Source organism: Thunnus maccoyii, chromosome 23, assembly GCF_910596095.1.
Source record: "Thunnus maccoyii chromosome 23, fThuMac1.1, whole genome shotgun sequence".
In the NCBI taxonomy this organism is placed as follows: Eukaryota; Metazoa; Chordata; class Actinopteri; order Scombriformes; family Scombridae; genus Thunnus; species Thunnus maccoyii.
The window spans coordinates 25445390-25461878 of NC_056555.1; the positions used below are offsets into that span (position 1 = coordinate 25445390).

At 38.0% G+C, this 16489-nt stretch overlaps 1 protein-coding gene across 7 annotated transcripts in view; it reads right to left on the reverse strand.

Annotated features, from left to right (window-relative positions):
• Positions 1-266: 266 nt before the first annotated feature.
• The window catches only part of LOC121890607 (filamin-C-like), a 75344-nt gene continuing 59121 nt past the window's right edge, over positions 267-16489 (reverse strand). For 5 of the 7 annotated variants that reach the window (XM_042403038.1, XM_042403037.1, XM_042403036.1 and 2 more), the window contains 15 exons: positions 16326-16454; positions 15122-15295; positions 14122-14283; positions 12610-12813; positions 12372-12524; positions 11393-11515; positions 11002-11259; positions 9580-9849; positions 9274-9411; positions 7474-7589; positions 4932-5064; positions 4390-4566; positions 4065-4283; positions 2430-2636; positions 267-1662 (listed from right to left, as the gene is read on the reverse strand). In XM_042403038.1, the coding sequence (XP_042258972.1) occupies positions 1475-1662; positions 2430-2636; positions 4065-4283; positions 4390-4566; positions 4932-5064; positions 7474-7589; positions 9274-9411; positions 9580-9849; positions 11002-11259; positions 11393-11515; positions 12372-12524; positions 12610-12813; positions 14122-14283; positions 15122-15295; positions 16326-16454 (2651 nt within the window). In that variant the 3' untranslated portion in view covers positions 267-1474. The remainder of the gene's footprint in view (positions 1663-2429; positions 2637-4064; positions 4284-4389; positions 4567-4931; positions 5065-7473; positions 7590-9273; positions 9412-9579; positions 9850-11001; positions 11260-11392; positions 11516-12371; positions 12525-12609; positions 12814-14121; positions 14284-15121; positions 15296-16325; positions 16455-16489) is intronic. The other 2 variants (XM_042403041.1, XM_042403039.1) reach the window with 1 other exon arrangement.

Consider the following 16489-nt stretch of genomic DNA (forward strand, 5'->3'; position numbering starts at 1 on the left):
CAACTATATCACAACTTTTCATTTTTACAAAATATCAATCTCTCATCGTCCGATTACTTTGAAACATCTGATCTCATTCCTGCTCTCCAGAGGATGAACCCTTTAGATTTTAATGAGCCCATGACCTTTCCTCATTTTTAGCTCTAGTAATGATGATGTTTTTAAGAAACTGTGGTTAAAATGAACACTGCAGTCTCTAGGGGACGCTAGTTGTGTCAGTTTCATTCAAATCACTTAAAAAGACATCAGATGAGCAGGAACAGTTCTTAATGGCAAGTTAGCGAATAAACTTTTATTATGCCTGCACAATCTTGCCAGAATTAAGGTTAACATATCAAACAGTTAAAATTCATTTCATTCATACATACAAAATCACTATAAAATGTCACTCTGTAATATTGTGTCATTGCAACATCATCTGTGTTTTTAACATTCACAAAAAAAACTGATTGTTTCACCGCACTTCCCTCCTGTCGTTAAAAAAAAAAATCTAAATTGTCACATCTGTCTTTCCCTGAACACATAATCCAGGAAAAGAGATCAACCTTATCACCTGCTCTTTCTCAACAATAAGACCATTTTCTGTCAAAGAAAATAAAAACAAAAGGTCTGAGAATAAATAAAATCAAAGCAGAGTCACAATACAGCTTGTCCTGATCCTCTGATATATCTTCAGCTTTCTTCACCTTTATAATATTACACAGGTTTGACCAGACAGGATATGAAACTAAATGTTTCTGTTCCTGGTTGTACAATTTTACTGTGAAAATTTAAAACTACATTTTTTTTTCAAATTTCCAGGTTTTTGAACCCCACAGTTTTTGCAAAACCCAGAAAGACCCAGAAGAAATCTTGATAGTACAAAGATCCTGTCCGAATGATTAAAATCATCAAGGGAAGATTGTCTTTAACTGACCTAAATATGGATCAATAAAAGTAGTTTGAGGCAAGTCAGGTTTTCAAGTGTTGAGTACCTTAGCCCCAAAGTCCTAAAAGTGATTTACTTTTATCATTGGCATCCAAATTAATATCTTGTTTGCACAAGATACTCATTTTTGGCTTTGATAAGTTACAATCTTCTCCAAACAAGTTACTGACTTGTCTGAACAAGTTATTAACTTGTCCCTACAAAATACTAACTCACCTGAACAGGACGCTATCTTGGTACAAGTGATCATATTTAGACAAGATCTAAAACAAGATAAACTTGTGAAACAAGATCCTAACTTGTGAAACAAGATCCTAACTTTTCAAACAAGATACTGACTTGTGGCAACAAGTTAACCGCTGTGCTGGCAGGCAGAAAGTGTCACAGAGAGAAACAAGAAATATATTGACATAAATGAGAACTTTGGCACAAAGTGTGAAAACTGTCCCCTGGAGCGGGAAGTGAAAAGTCTTCAGTGCAACATGGAGGATGAGGAGGGTGTGGAACTGCAGAGGAGGGACGGACATTGAGATGAAGAGTTCAGTTTTAAGGGACGGTGACGTGGAAGGGACTGCCGGGGACGTTCTCGTCCCCCCACTTCACGATGAGGATGTAGCTGCCCTGTTCTTTGACCGTGTACGTGACGTTGTACATCCTGTTGCCCATGTGTTTGACGTACACCTCCTCACAGGGCGTCTTCGGCCCGTGGACGCCCACCATCAACATGTTGGTTCCTGCGAAGACACAGAGGGTCAGGTTATAATAGTTTTACCAATTACCATGAAAAGAACCTCTGAATTAACTTGTACCTCAAAGTTAGAGCAGGACAATATATCTGCAGAAATGAGCATATCACAGATATATTTGTATATTTGTAAATGTTGGCGGAGAAATTTTTGGTAGGATTGAAACCACTTTTTTGGGTTATTTAATAAATAACTAATAAATTCTGATACATTTATGTGTTTTAATGGGCTCTCTGCATAGATTGAGTGTTTTTTAATAGTTGAAATCTCTTTCAAATTGACCAAAATAGCATTAAAGCCATAATTTCTACCTTAATCGATAAATAAAGGCATAAAAAAAAACCCTTTAATGTATTAGAACCCAGTCATTAACCATTCATTGACTCAAAATTCTGGGTCAAACTTAGTAATAATTATAAGTAACAAGCTACCAAAAAAACATATTTTAAAAATTATGGTAATTTTAAGGAACAAATGTAACGCTTTTTCAATGTTTATTGGTAAATTTTAAGGGTTTTTCACCACTTAAAACTAATTGCAAAAGGATCTTGCAATCCATTAAAAAATCCATTAATTATCCTTAAAATACCTTAATTACATCATTATTTATAAACACTTCGTACTGGATACACAGACATAAAACTGATATCCATCTGAGACATCTGACTCTTGACAGCAAAACAGGTTGAGGGTCAAACTGCTCCTGTAATTTCTAGTTTTTCCATCTTTGTGTGATTTCTCATATCGTTTCTCACCTGCTTTGCTGCAGTCGACTGTGAACGTGTTCTTCTGGCCAACGAAAGCTTTTGATAGGCCGGCGCCCCTGGAGATGACTTTACTGGCATCTGAAGAGAATTTGGGCAAAGAGGCGAAGGCTCCGCCCATCGCTGATGTCTTGGTGACAGTTTCCACGAGAACCGATGACGTCTCATGCAGACTGTGGCCTCCGGACAGACGAGGACCTGCAGAGAAATTTAAAGAACATCAGCTGAGACACAATTATGTTTTAGAGTGTTTTCTTACACTTTTACCACCAAGAGAGAAAATTACATCCTGGCAACGAGACATCAGTTTTTGGGGAATGTCGTCATCCTTAAATAGAAAAAAGTACTTTTATTAAATCATTTGTCTGTCACATCTTGCCTGGACTTTGGGTGTTTTTTTGGTCTTATGTTGTGTTCTGTGGGGTCTCCTGGTTTTGCACGTCTGTTTAGTCCCTCGGTTCATAAGGGTTTTCTTGTATGATTTGGGTGGTGGGTTTTAGAGGACTGCATCATTAGTTTGTTGGGTTGTGTGCTTGGGTTTGTGTTTGTGGTTGGTTATGGATGGGTTAGTGTAGATGGCATTGAGTTTGTTTTCTGGGTTTTTGTTCTGTTTCCCGGGTTTTTGTTCTGTTTCCCTTGTGTGTTCATGTGCTCCTCCACACCTGCCCTGCATTTTGACTCGTTAGCCCTGCCCTGCTGTCTTCCCCACACCTGCCCTGTGTTAGCCTCGTCAGCCCTGCCCCGCTCCCTGTGTGTCCTCAGCCAATAAGCTCCCTGTATGTTCATTCCCCTCTCGAGTTCTCCACCCATCTCCCCACCTGCACCTCATCTCCTTGTTAGTTCAGTTTCTTTAAGTTCTGGTTTTCTGTTCAGTCTTTGTTGGATCGTTTTATGTTGTTTCTTCTGCTAGTTCTGTTCAGCTCTGTTTGCCTGTCCATGACCATCCACAATTAAAGGAGTTTTTCATCATATCTGCATTCCGGCCTCTGCGTTTGGGTCCACTCCTGCTTCCCCGAGTCTGACATTGTCATGTGTTTGTGGGGTTTTACATCATGTGTTTCTGCTATCAGTTAGTTCCGCTGAGATATGCAACCAACAGAATCAGGGGCCTTTCCACTGCAGTCTGATATGGAAATATATTTTTCTAGGGGTCCTTTTTGTGAATATTGTAGTCATTAAGGTGGTTCTAGGGATCATTTGGGTGGCTCTTTTCATGATTTAGGTGTGTTTAGGGTTTCTAGTGGTCACTTAGAAGATTCTTCTCTTTCAGGTGATTCTAATAATCATTGAGAAGGTTCTATGGGGACCTTCGCAAACCACAATTACAATTTTATAGCTGAGTTTTTCAAACTTTTCCAAAAAATGTTTTTTATATTAAAAAAAACACAAATGACGTTGGAAAATTTCAATCACAATGTTTTGAAAAGCAGATTAATTACAAAAAACCTGCAATATTCTGGAAAGGTTTGAAAATTGTTTGATGGGATCTGAAGTGGGCTTGCAGTCGTCAGAAATGCTACATGCTTAGAACTAGTGGTTGATTAGTTGTTTTATCAATTATTTTTATAACATTGATTCTGGTCCAAACCCCAGTACATCAGTGTGGTTTTGAGGACAATGACCCACCTGAGACTTTGGCCTTGAAGGGGCTGCCTACGATGTGCTGGGGTCCTCCATACTTGATGGAGATCAGGTAGTTTCCAGGAGCCATGGGTGTGTAGGAGACCTTGTAGCCATCAGGGCAATCTTGACAGTCCATCTTCACTTTCGATGGTCCGTCAATGGTAACAGACAGAGCTCCTGCGCCGGCATTACACGTGTTCACAATAAACTCTGATGCCACACCTAAAGGAGGAGACAGGCAGGACCGACACTCATTAAAACTTACTTAACTTGTCTATTAAGAGCTTAGAATTTTGATGTTTTTAAGGTGTTTATTTTTCTTGTGTACCTGTGGTTCCTCCCTCCAGACCTGGTCCAAAGGCAGACACCATGCCAGGATCTCCCACCTGTCCCGGTTCTCCCACTCGGATCTTGAAGGGGCTGCCAGGAACGTGGCTGCCGTTGAAACGAACATCAATAGAATGAACTCCGTTTTCCCTCGGGATGAACCTGATAGCATGCTGATCTGTAGCAACACAAGGATTACAAATAATACTCATAATATGTTTCTTTTCACTGCTGTAAAAGGGGAAAAATAGAGTTAGGCATCATCTGCATAACGATTACACTAGTATTATTCTTAAATACTGTATATAAAATAAAAAGTAATGGACCAAGACTTGAGTCTTGTGGTACTTTGTAATGTTAACTTCAAGAACACAGAAAATTAGGGGGTCCAGAATGGAGCCTGGTGGTACTCCATATGTAATGTTCACGCTCTTTTCTTTTCCAGACCCAACTTGTTACTGCGGCTGCTATTACAGCTTTAGTTTTACTTAAAATCCTGCCACTGTACAGTTTTAACACCCACTGATCGTTGCCTGATCTTACCACTGTCCAGCTCGGTGATGTAACACTCCTCTACAGCTCCTGATGGCGTGTGGATCTTGGCATCAATCAGCCCTCTGGCTCCGTTCAGCTGCACAGCAAAGGAGGCCTCTTGTCCCACCTTCAGACCCATCTCCTGATGAAGAACAGAGGAAGAGAAAGGGATTCTATCCGTTAGTTTAACTGTATGTTGTGAATTCCTTGTGAGTTATTGAAAGAAATTAGTCTCATTAATGGTGAGAAAACTGTGTTACATGATCTACCAATAAAGATTTAAAAATGTGTATGACGATTTGTGTGAAAAATGCATTATATATATTTATATATATATATACACACACACACATATATGTGTGTACATATATACACATATATATATATATATATATATATTTTCAGGGTGTAACAGTATGTATATTCTTCTCGAACCATCACAATACTGACATTACAATTCGGTGCAGTCGTACAAAGAATACGCTCCGTTTAATAATCCACCAACTTCTATGTGCGGTGCAATAATTCTGGAAGGTTGTGGCAGCACACCACTTAGCTGTAACATACTCATGGATGTATGCTTGTCGGTTTAGCAAAGGTAGCTTGGTTACCATGGTTACCCTGTAGTGTTGCTGCCGTCCAAATGACAAACAAGACACCCATAACACTGACTGAATGCAACACTATTGTTAAAATATGCTGCATTATCTACATAGTGAAACAATACAGTGTCTCCTTGTCTCCTTCCCCTCTTTGTGACAGTTGGCTTTGAATGAAGCCATTCAGGACAACGATAAAAATATTTGATCTCTGATGTGGTGAGACAGCATGTTGTAAGAAGCAGTTCTGAGAGAGAAAAATATTAAAAAGTATTGCAGTAAAAGTAGTGGTTTGGTACCTCTGATCATTGATATATTATTATATATGTCATCATAAGATTATTGATACTGAAGCATCAGTGTTAGAGCAGCATGTTACTGTTGTAGCGGTTGGAGGTGGAGCTAGTTTCAACTACTTACAGTTAGACCATAAATCAGCATAAAAAGCTGTCAGCAGATGTCCTGACTCCTTGCAAGAAACAGAAAGGTTGTTTTCCTTTTCCACTGCAGCACAGCTGAACTGTTTCAGTAATAGTTTCTAATGCAGTACCGGTATGATTATATTTATATATAAATAAAAATAGTACATATATATATATATGGTATATCCAACTTCAAGTTAATAGATCTGATCAAAGTTGCCTTTGAAAAGCTCCATGTGCAGATAAGCATCTAAAAATTGTTTTTGTTCTGCATTTATTTAATTTATTTACAGATTGTTAAATGTGTGTGTATCGCCTGAAACGTGTAGATCAAGTAACATTAGTGTATGGAGTTTTGAGACTCTTTTCACCCTCTCTGATCCACAAATGTATGCTGTGTGTAAGTGCTGGGGGAAAACTCAGATGTCCAGCATTTCAGCGCATTCATGTGTCATGTCAAAATTGAAGAGGCATTTTGTCCAAAAAGATTAAGTAGCTTCTCACCCTATGATTAGACAATAATTAACAATCTTTACGTGGAATATTATGATGTGATGTGGCTTTAACTTTGGCAACTTCAAATTCACTGACTCTGCTGGTTTTGCCAAGTCCATGTACTGTATATAAAGATATGTGGCTACAGCTACGATTAAGACTTCTTAAGAATTTCTCCTTATAGTGAGCATTTAAAACCACGTGGGTAAATCTGAAAACATTTTTTGAGAGTCCAAACTTTTCAAAAAATATGTTAAAATAATTTTTTAAAAGTCTGCCATCTACACAGAAATGCTGAAGATATGAAAAAGACAGAAAAAATGCACTGTATCTGTCTTTAATTTGGCAGCAGACCCTCCATCAAATTTTATACTCATGCATTCGTTTATAGCTACAAAAACTTCTTTAGCTTCTTTGTAGAGTGTTTCTGAAAAGCTTTTTTCTAGTTTTGTGATTTTTCTATTTTCTTCTGTATGTTGAGCTAATGTAGTGTTTTTTCTTTGATATACTTTAATTTTAGATTTTATTTTTATAGTGTTATTTTTGCCATTTAGAGATGTCTCCTTTGGCGGAGTTTTTACATCTCACCAGTAAAATCCTTATTTAATCCTTAATGCATTATGAGTTTTTTTGTGTGTCCTGTTATTTATGACAGAAAATAAGCTTAACTAACTATTGATATTAACTTATAGTCATATTAAACAAATCTGCATTAGTGTAAAAATGGTGCATGAGGTGATACTTTTACTCCACTCTTAACCACAAAGGTCACATGTCTAAATATACAGAGCTTCACTTATAACAGGAAGGTGGTGAAGATATATTTACACAGAAAGTAAAGAGCAGCCAGACACATCTGCTAATAATAAATCTATTCATGGAAAATTAAAATGTCACCTTTTTAATATAGAAGATGACACATCAGAGGATTTAATATGGACAGTTTATAGACACTCTTCATATAGCCGTGAGCTCAGCTGGCTCTATATAAACTGTAACTGTAATGTAATGAAGATTTAGATGAGGTGTTCTCACCTGCAGACTGGTGATGGTGAGGCGGCGAGCATCGTCAGACAGCGTGGCAATGGGGACGATGAAGGGAGAGTCGGGGATGTGCTCATCGTTAAATTTAATGGAAACTTCATAATCACCTGGAGAAGACACATGAGAAAAGTGTTAAACTGATAATTTAATCACTTTTATTTATATGGCAGCTTTAAGTTGAGTCTTACAAAGTGCTTAAGAAGCACAGTGAAAATGATGCTTATAGGTAGACACCATAAAGAAAAAAAAAAAGAAAATATAGACAAGAAAATGAGATAAAGAAAATAGGAGGGGCAAGAAATCATGACAATATATATGGTAAGATGATTGAGTTGAAGAAAATTCTGGGTCACTCACAGATGTCAGAGTTTCAGTTTTCACAGCAGTAAAGAAGGTTCAGATTATCAGGATCAACAGCAACATAGAGCTGAGTGTCATCTGCATATCGGTGAATACCAGAGTTCTGATAATAGATTGACTCTTACTGGGAATCCACATAGAAAGCGAGAAGTGAGCAGTGGGTAAATGCATTCTATCCGTCCAATCCACACCAACTCCAACCTGTGTTCAGCGTCTCAGTACACAGAACCAGCCATCTGTCAGCAGCAGCTGAGAGGATGGCAGCCGGCTAAACTGACTGACAGCAGCAAGTTCCTGAACTAAAAGAGTTTTCATGTTGGCTCCACAGGAAGAAATCGGCAGTGTTTGTATTTATTGATTCATTGAATTTTTTTCCCTGCCAATCAGGGGGAATCTGCCTTTAGTGAAACAGACAGCTCACAGGCAGACTGGGAGCCTTTATGAATCAATATAGGTACCGTTAATAAGTTAAAAACATATAAATTGTGGGAGATTTGTCGGGAGATTTGCATGATTTAAACAGCTGTCTGTGCAGATTATGCTTCACTAAATGTGACAGAGGAGAGAAAAATAGACCCTTAGCATTAAAAACTTGGGGGGTCCTGTGTGGATTGATACATTTAATTAAATGGTAGTGTGTCTGTTTTATGAGATGCTTAAGTGAAAGACATCTAAAACAAATTAACTTCTAAAAATGCTTTCCATGTGGACTGGCTGTTAGAGACACCATAAAAATGAAAAGTAGTGGACCCAAGGCTGAGGCTTGTGGTTCCCCACATGTAGTATTCCCTCTGAATGGGAAACTTTTCTCTTTTACAAGTCACGCTTATGACTATTTTTTACATAAAAACCATGCACATAATACAGGGACCTACATGCCGGCATTAGGTCATATCATTCATCACCGTAATATATAATTTAACTGTTATGCTGACAACACAAAGTTATAAAACTTTTTTGCAGTTAAACTTAGAGGTCCTTATTATGGGCCCTGAGCAGCTCTGTCTAATCCAACCACTGTTTGGTCCCCTTATTCCAAATATTAATTAATTATCGTCAAGACCTTGGGTGTTATTTTTTACAGCGAGTCTAAAAAAAAAAGTCTAATCATGTTTCTACAAACTCTGAGCAATGTTGTCATTTAGCAATACTTAAAGAAATTATTTATGCTTTGATATCGTCACACCTTTTTGTGCTCTTTACTAATTTCTTTAGAAGTCTCTTAGATCTGCAGACACTGTCTCAGCTTTTAAATCCAGTTTTATAAACTCACTTTCTTGTCAGACCACTGGAATTATTTGTTTACTGGCAGATTTTAAGTTTTCTTATTTTACTTTATGGATGATTTTATTTGTAATCATCTTCATGCGGTACAAATTAATATTATTGTTATCATTATTATTACTATGTAGAGTCTGTGTTAAGTCTCACCAGGTTCTTGAACCACGTAGGCGACTCCACAGGACCCGTCCTTCCTGTCTTCAAAGGTGATCTCGGCCTTGCTGGGTCCTTCCACAGCGATGGACAGACCTCCAGCTCCAGCCTCCCTGGTCCAGATACTGAACTCAGCTGCAAAATGAAGCCGAAAGGAAAAATAAAGAAAAGGAGGTGAAGAAAGAAGAAGGAATAAAATTTTAGGAAGAAGGGAAAGGTCGAGGAAAAAAGGAACCAGAAGGAAGGTTGAAGGAATAGGAATAAAGGAAAGAAGATAAGAAGAATCAGATATTTCCAGCCCACCTGGGATCCCTGCCACTCCTCGGTCCAGCCCGGTGCCTCCTGCTCGGACCTTATGGGCCCCTCCCTCTCCAAGGGGCCCCACAGTGAACTGGAAGGGGCTCCCGGGGACGTGCTGGCCCCGGTATTTAACGTTCACGATGTGAGGTCCCATCTCCTGAGGGATGAAGCGGACGCTGTAAGTGCTGTCCTCTCCTCTGATGATCTCTGCGTCCTCCGTCTTCCCGCCAGGACTCGTCACCTGAGCCGTCATCTCCTGGTTACCTGTCTCACCTGCCGGACAGAGAGGAAGGAGATGAGCACATTTTCTCAAACCTTTTCTGACCCGAGTAGTTAGAGATGGTAAGTTTTCATATGAATTTGTGTACAGTTTTAGTGGTTTATACTTTCAAGATGCTTGATCCTAAAGAGACCTAAAAACATATATGTTCACTGGAAACTATCACAATAGTTCAGAAGAGTTCTTGAAAAATCCTGGAGAACTGTTTTTCTTATGTCTCTTTCAAGGCTCTGAAACATCAACCAGAATTTTAGATTATATATATGAAGAAAAACACCACAGCATCCTTGCAAGAGGTATAAAAATAAACGTACAAAAACAAATACGTATATCTGGACCACTCTAAATCACCTACAAAGAAAACTTTAATGTAACCCCCTCTCCCAACCTTAACCATATCTATTCCTAACCCCTAAAACAACCCAGTCGAAAGTACATACTGCAGAATTGCAGATGACATTTTGTAGCATTTTTTTTTAAAGTTTTTCATAATTAGAGTTAATTGCATTTAATTAACTGGTTATTAACAACTGCTTGACATTTAATACCACTTTACTAACAGCTATTTATGTAACAGGGAACAAACAGTTAATGTTTCTAATTAATAATTGATCAACATTATAACAATTAGTCAATCAAACCTTTAAAAAAATGTCACGAAAAATCCTTTGCAAGATCCAAGATTTACTCAGTGGCTGAAAGCTCCAAACAATTTTCAGTAAGAGGAAATTTAAAGTGACCTTCTGAAATGTCAAAATAAAAGAAACCTGTCCAACAACAGTTCAGAATTATAATCCAGGTTTGTGTTCAATCAAACCCTGTTATCACACTGACATGCATCAATACAAGAACAGGTTAGATTTAACAGTGAGGTTAGACATTTCCAGAGCTTTCTACCATGACACACACACACACATGCACACACACTGAAAACCTGCATCAGATTCAGGATGTGCATTGCGCTATATAAATAAATGTTATTATTATAATTATTATTTATGTTTTTATGCTGCAAAAAGCATTTCCTATTGTGGGATGGTAAAGAACAGATTCAGATCAGAACAAACACACTAAAAACAGCTTTAAAAAGTAAGACACACAACACAAACTCATCTTCACACTCACACACAGACACACACACACACCCTCCTGCAGCGGCGGTCGGCTGCCGGCCGGCATGCCGCTGAATCCGCTGAGACACTCTCGTCCCAGGAAGTCTCCGAACATGTCTCTGAACGGGTCTCCTCCAACCTGCGTGCTCTCCTCCACACGGACTTCCCGTTTGGTCTCTCCTGCGCGGGTCTTACTGATCTCAGTCCGCTCGGTGCGTGTGTACGTGTGGCTGCTGCGCGTGAACGTACGCGTCAGACGCTCCTGAGCTGACACCATCTGAAACCAGTTTCCTACAGCGAGGAGGAAAAGAAGAAGCAGCCAGAGAGGGGGACAGAGGAGGAGGTGAAGATCATACTGGGAAATGGAGAAAGCAGAGCGGACAGATGAAGCAGGTGGAGGCGACAGAGTGATGTCACAGCTCACCTGGTATCTTGAGGTTGAGGTCGCAGGTGCTGCCCACAGTAGCGATGGAGGGAGCCTGACGTTTCCTGGTGATGCTCTCCTTCATCCTGCCCTCGCCAAACACCTTCACTGTGAACGGACTTCCTGTCGGGACAAAAACATCAAACAATGCTGAAGAAGAAGAACAGAAATCCAAACTGTTGACTGTTCTACACAGATTACTCAAATAATAAATCAATTTTCTGCTTTTCTCTGTTTTATGTCACAGTAAACTGAATATTTATGAGTTCTGGACTTTTGGTCAAACAAAACAAGACATTTTACTTAGACTCCCCCTCACTATCATGTAGTTATAAACGGATCTAAGGACATTTGTAAGTGTAGTATTATCAGTATTTTTATAGTTATAGTTGTTAACACATTAATAAACACTTATATCTGCTGACAGCTGCATTATAGTGAGTTATAAACCATTTATTAACTGCTTATATACTGATTATTAATGATAAATAGGGAGATGTAAAGTAAAGTGTTAACCTTACCACACAAATATAAACATTTTTTCTAACATTTTTTTAAAAATATCTTTATTGGTTTGATTTAATTATTATATTTGGTTTTTATTGGTTGATATATAAGCTGTATGATTTTTTAAATTCATTATCTTTTATTTATTTTGTATTCATTTTTTATTAAGATTACATTATATATATAATTATACATAAACTGTATATATCGTCCTAATACAAATTAAAGAGTGGTGATATTATAGAGACACACCAACTGGTCAGAAAATAATAATAAATACATGAATAAATAATGTATGCTGAACACCTACAGAACGCTTCACCATGAAAGTTAACAGTTGACATAACCAACAGTTTGGTTTTTCAGGCATTAGTCAAATTTCATCCAAATTTAGGGCAAATTTTAACCAAATGTTTGTTTCCGTCCACTGTGCTTGTCTGAATATTAGAAGATAAACAGTCCAAGTTTGTACCTGGAACGTGTTGATCAGCGAACTTGATGTTGATGATGTAGTTTCCAGGTTCTGTGGGACAGTAAGTGACTTTACACGTCCCGTCCTCCACATCCTCACAGTTAATGTCCACTTTACTGGGACCCTCGATGGACAGACCCAGACCTCCATAACCTGAGAGCAGAAACACTCAGATTCAAATTCACTTGTAGAGTACAGACATGAACTAACAGCTGGTGGACATATAAGTTGAACTCACCTGCGTTCCTGGTGTCGACGATGAACTCGGCCACCTCAAAGGTGTGTCCCTCCACCAGACCCTGACCGTACACCTTCACCTTGCTGGCGTCTCCGATCTCCGACTGACCCACCATAATCTTAAACGGGCTGTTGGTCACATGCTTCCCGTTCTTCTTCACGCTCACCACGTGTTCACCGACTTCCTTTGGCGTGAACGAGATCCCTGCAACAGGAGCAACACTTCAGCTTCAGAAATGTGAACTGGAATTCATTTGATTCCCTCGTTTGATTGTTTGACAGTCGTCTGCTACTGTGTGTTCAGACAGATCACAAAGTGAACTTTAGAGGAAGCAAGATTTTATACAAAGTCAATGGAAAGACACAGTTAGAAGCAAATTCATCCAGGGAAAGACACCAAGACACGTCCGGGTCACTTCACAATATTTCAACTTGAGCAAAAACTGTTCACATGACTTCATGAATCTATTTTGTAAATGTACAGACATGACAGGAAAAAGGAGAGAGACTGGAACATTTGTCCAGTGGTCAAATTCAATGATTTTGCTTTGCTTTCTGTCTGAACACATAGTAAGACTGATTAATGGAGATTTTACTTCAATATGCTGTTAAGATTTTCTGAAACAGAGTTGGCAGATGTGGGACAAAGTAGTAAGTATGTCTCAAGTCTTGAGTTGAAACTTGGGTTTTAAGTCCTAAAAAGTCAGTGGCAAATTTACTCTCATCTCTCATCAATGACAGATAGCTAACATTAGTTATTAGTAATTGTTTATTGATTTTGAAAGACAACATTTAGGCTATCAAATCTTGGATGCATCTTTGATAGCTACTGTATTTTTTATTGTATGCATAGTTACGTACTTAATGCTGGCATTTACCTAATGCTAGCATTAAGTTAGTTTTCATGGGTGGCCAAAGAACATAAACTCTAACCTCAACCTAGCGTTGTTACAGCAGCTTCGAATGTCGAATGTTTTTCATGTTGACATTCATTTTTTGTCTTTATATCCAATGATTATCATTTGTATTCATCTTTTTATTACATTATTTTTCATTTTTGGTCTTGGGGAGGAAACCATGTTATTCCAAGTCAAAAACCTAAAGTCCAAGTGAAGTCACGAGTCTTAAGTCATTGAAATCTGACTCCAGTCCAAGTCATGTGATTTCATACCACATACATATAGATACTTTTACATTTAAGAATTTGTTTTGTTTCTTAAGGAATACCCTGAAATAGCTGTATAAAAATCTGAACTTGTGCATTCATAAAACCACTAATTATTGCTGAGGTGACTAAATTTACAAAACCCATGATTTTGATTTTCTAAATAGCAAAATACAGAAATTACATCTTCTAACCAAAACAGCCTCACAGTCATGTTGTTATCAGTTTTAAACATAACAATTTTTGTTACCAAAGCTCCTTTAGAAGATTTACAAGAATAGAAAGAAAATCCCTTTTCTAAACTAAAACTTGAACTTTAAGTGGAACTTTGATCAGTTACAAACGGACCGATGTGCCTGTTGGGGAGCCTCTTCAGCAGGCAGGGCTCCTCGTTGCCAGACGGCGCTCTGATGGTCGCTGTCAGGCTGCTCAGGTCCGTCTCTGTGATCTTTAAGGAAACATCTGTTGCCGTGCCGACATTAAGCTGGGATGTCCTCATGGAGTCATCACCTGGAGATTAAACAGAACAAAACAAGTAAAAGGCTGCTCAGTGTGTCAGCGTTTCGGTGTAGCGATGTTACAAGTAATTATTTTATAGTCTTAGATAATGTATTTATAAAATTATATAACATGGTGACAAAGCAGCTGCTGGGAATAGAGAAAACTAAAACATACTGAAAATCATATTAAGTTTATTAAAGTGGAAAAGGAATGACAAGGTAGAATTTCAAACTTAGATTCAATTTGCTCAATACTAAAAAGAAATGTTAAAAGTTGACGTTAAGACCAAACCTTTCATATGCATGAATAACTTTTTGTTAAAATAACACAAATGTAAATTTGGTTGGACATTGATTGGACATCCAGTCTTTTTCATCATCTTTTAGTTGGCTAAAAAGACAGATCAATCAGGGGTTTTTGGGTGTCAGAAGGATAAAACTGAATGCCATCTGCATAAAGTAAAATAAAATGCTAGGCATACAAATAAAGCCACAGAGGAGAAGCCCTTATAATGAAAATAATAAAGGTCCCAAGATTGAACCCAGGGGGACTCCAGAGGGTTGTAGGGGCAGAAGAGGAAACACTATTATCAACTGAGACAAAAACTCAGACTCTGAGAAGTGGTTTCATTACTTGATTGCTTGAAGATAGTAACCTTTCAGGGCTACAAAACAGCCATAATGAACAGTATTCAACAATACTGTTCATTATGGCTGGGGGGTTGGAAACAGGACCGTAATTACAGATGTTTACAAAAATGTCGCCACTTTTCCGGTCTAGAACTCTATTTGGTCCTCACAAAGACAGTACACCAGCGCGCACACAAACACACACACGGTTTTATTACCAGTGATCTTGGCGGTAAATGGGCTGCCGGGGATGTGTTTGTCATCAAACTTGACGATGATGTTGTAGTCTCCAGGTGCAGTGGGCAGGTAGGACACGGTGCACGTCCCATCCTTGTTGTCCTTACAGCTGATCTCTGCTTTAGAGGGACCTTCGACAGCCAGAGATAGACCGCCTACAGAGACAAATAAATATACTGTAACTTTGTTCATAGCTTTTATAAAGAAGTTTCCCTCTTTATTTTTGTGGTTCTGACTGTATTTTTTTCTACATGTGTAATCAGAACTGTTTTTTTCATTCTCTTGTTCTGTGTGACACTATTCTTTATGTATTTACTGTATTAACTATTTACTCTATTGTAAAATAAAAGCTCATATTCAAATATTAAAGGTGCAGTGTGTAGACTTTAGTGGCATCTAGCATAACGGACTTGGCAGAAATGAAAATATAATATTCAGAAGTATGTTTTAATTTGTGTATAATCACCTGGGAATAAGAATCGTTGTGTTTTCATTCATTTAGCCCAGAATGGACAACCAAACACTGGCTCCAAAGAGGGCCTTTCATGTTTCACGTCCACCGTAGTGAACAAATTAATACAGGTAAAGGTTGAAAATATTGGGGGATGAGATGATTCAACATAATATGCTTTATTTTCCTAAATTGAACTGCAAATGGCTAATGAGTTTTGGAAAGAGGAAATCAAACTCCATTTAATACTGAAAAAATGTTTGTGCATTCAACCTGCCCAAAGGCCCCTGTAAATTGGTATCGATGATCAAAATAGGCATTACTTTTTTATTTGAGTGAATCAAAATAAAAAATTTAATTGAAAATGAAATGCATGTTGTTTGATATTGTACTTTAAAAAATGAAATGTTATGTTTACTTTTTGTTGGATGATACTGAAACTAGTATTGACGTATAGTGTTCTCAAAGTATTCAGACAATTCATAATGCTGTGTACTGTTTTTTGTAAACAGGTTTTACTTCCTTGTAAATGTATGCAGCAATGACTGTGTTCCTTTGAAATATTAAATATAAATACAGGAAAAAATTAAAAAAAAACATTTTAAAAAATACATTTTTTCCACTATTAAAGAAACAACAATGAATGTAATTTAATTTAAGTGACAGAGAGCTAAAAGCTTCCTGAGTGTGTTATAAATTACTACCAGTAAGAGTATGTTTTGTGGAATCGATACCTTCTCCGGCGTCTTTAGTAACGATAGTGAAGGTAGCTGGTCTGTTCACCGTGCCATGGCTCAGACCAGGACCATATGCTGTCACATGACCACTGTTGATGGCATCAACGTAGAACTGGAGAGGACTTCCTGTAACAGAGGAGTTTGATAAAGCACAGCTGGGT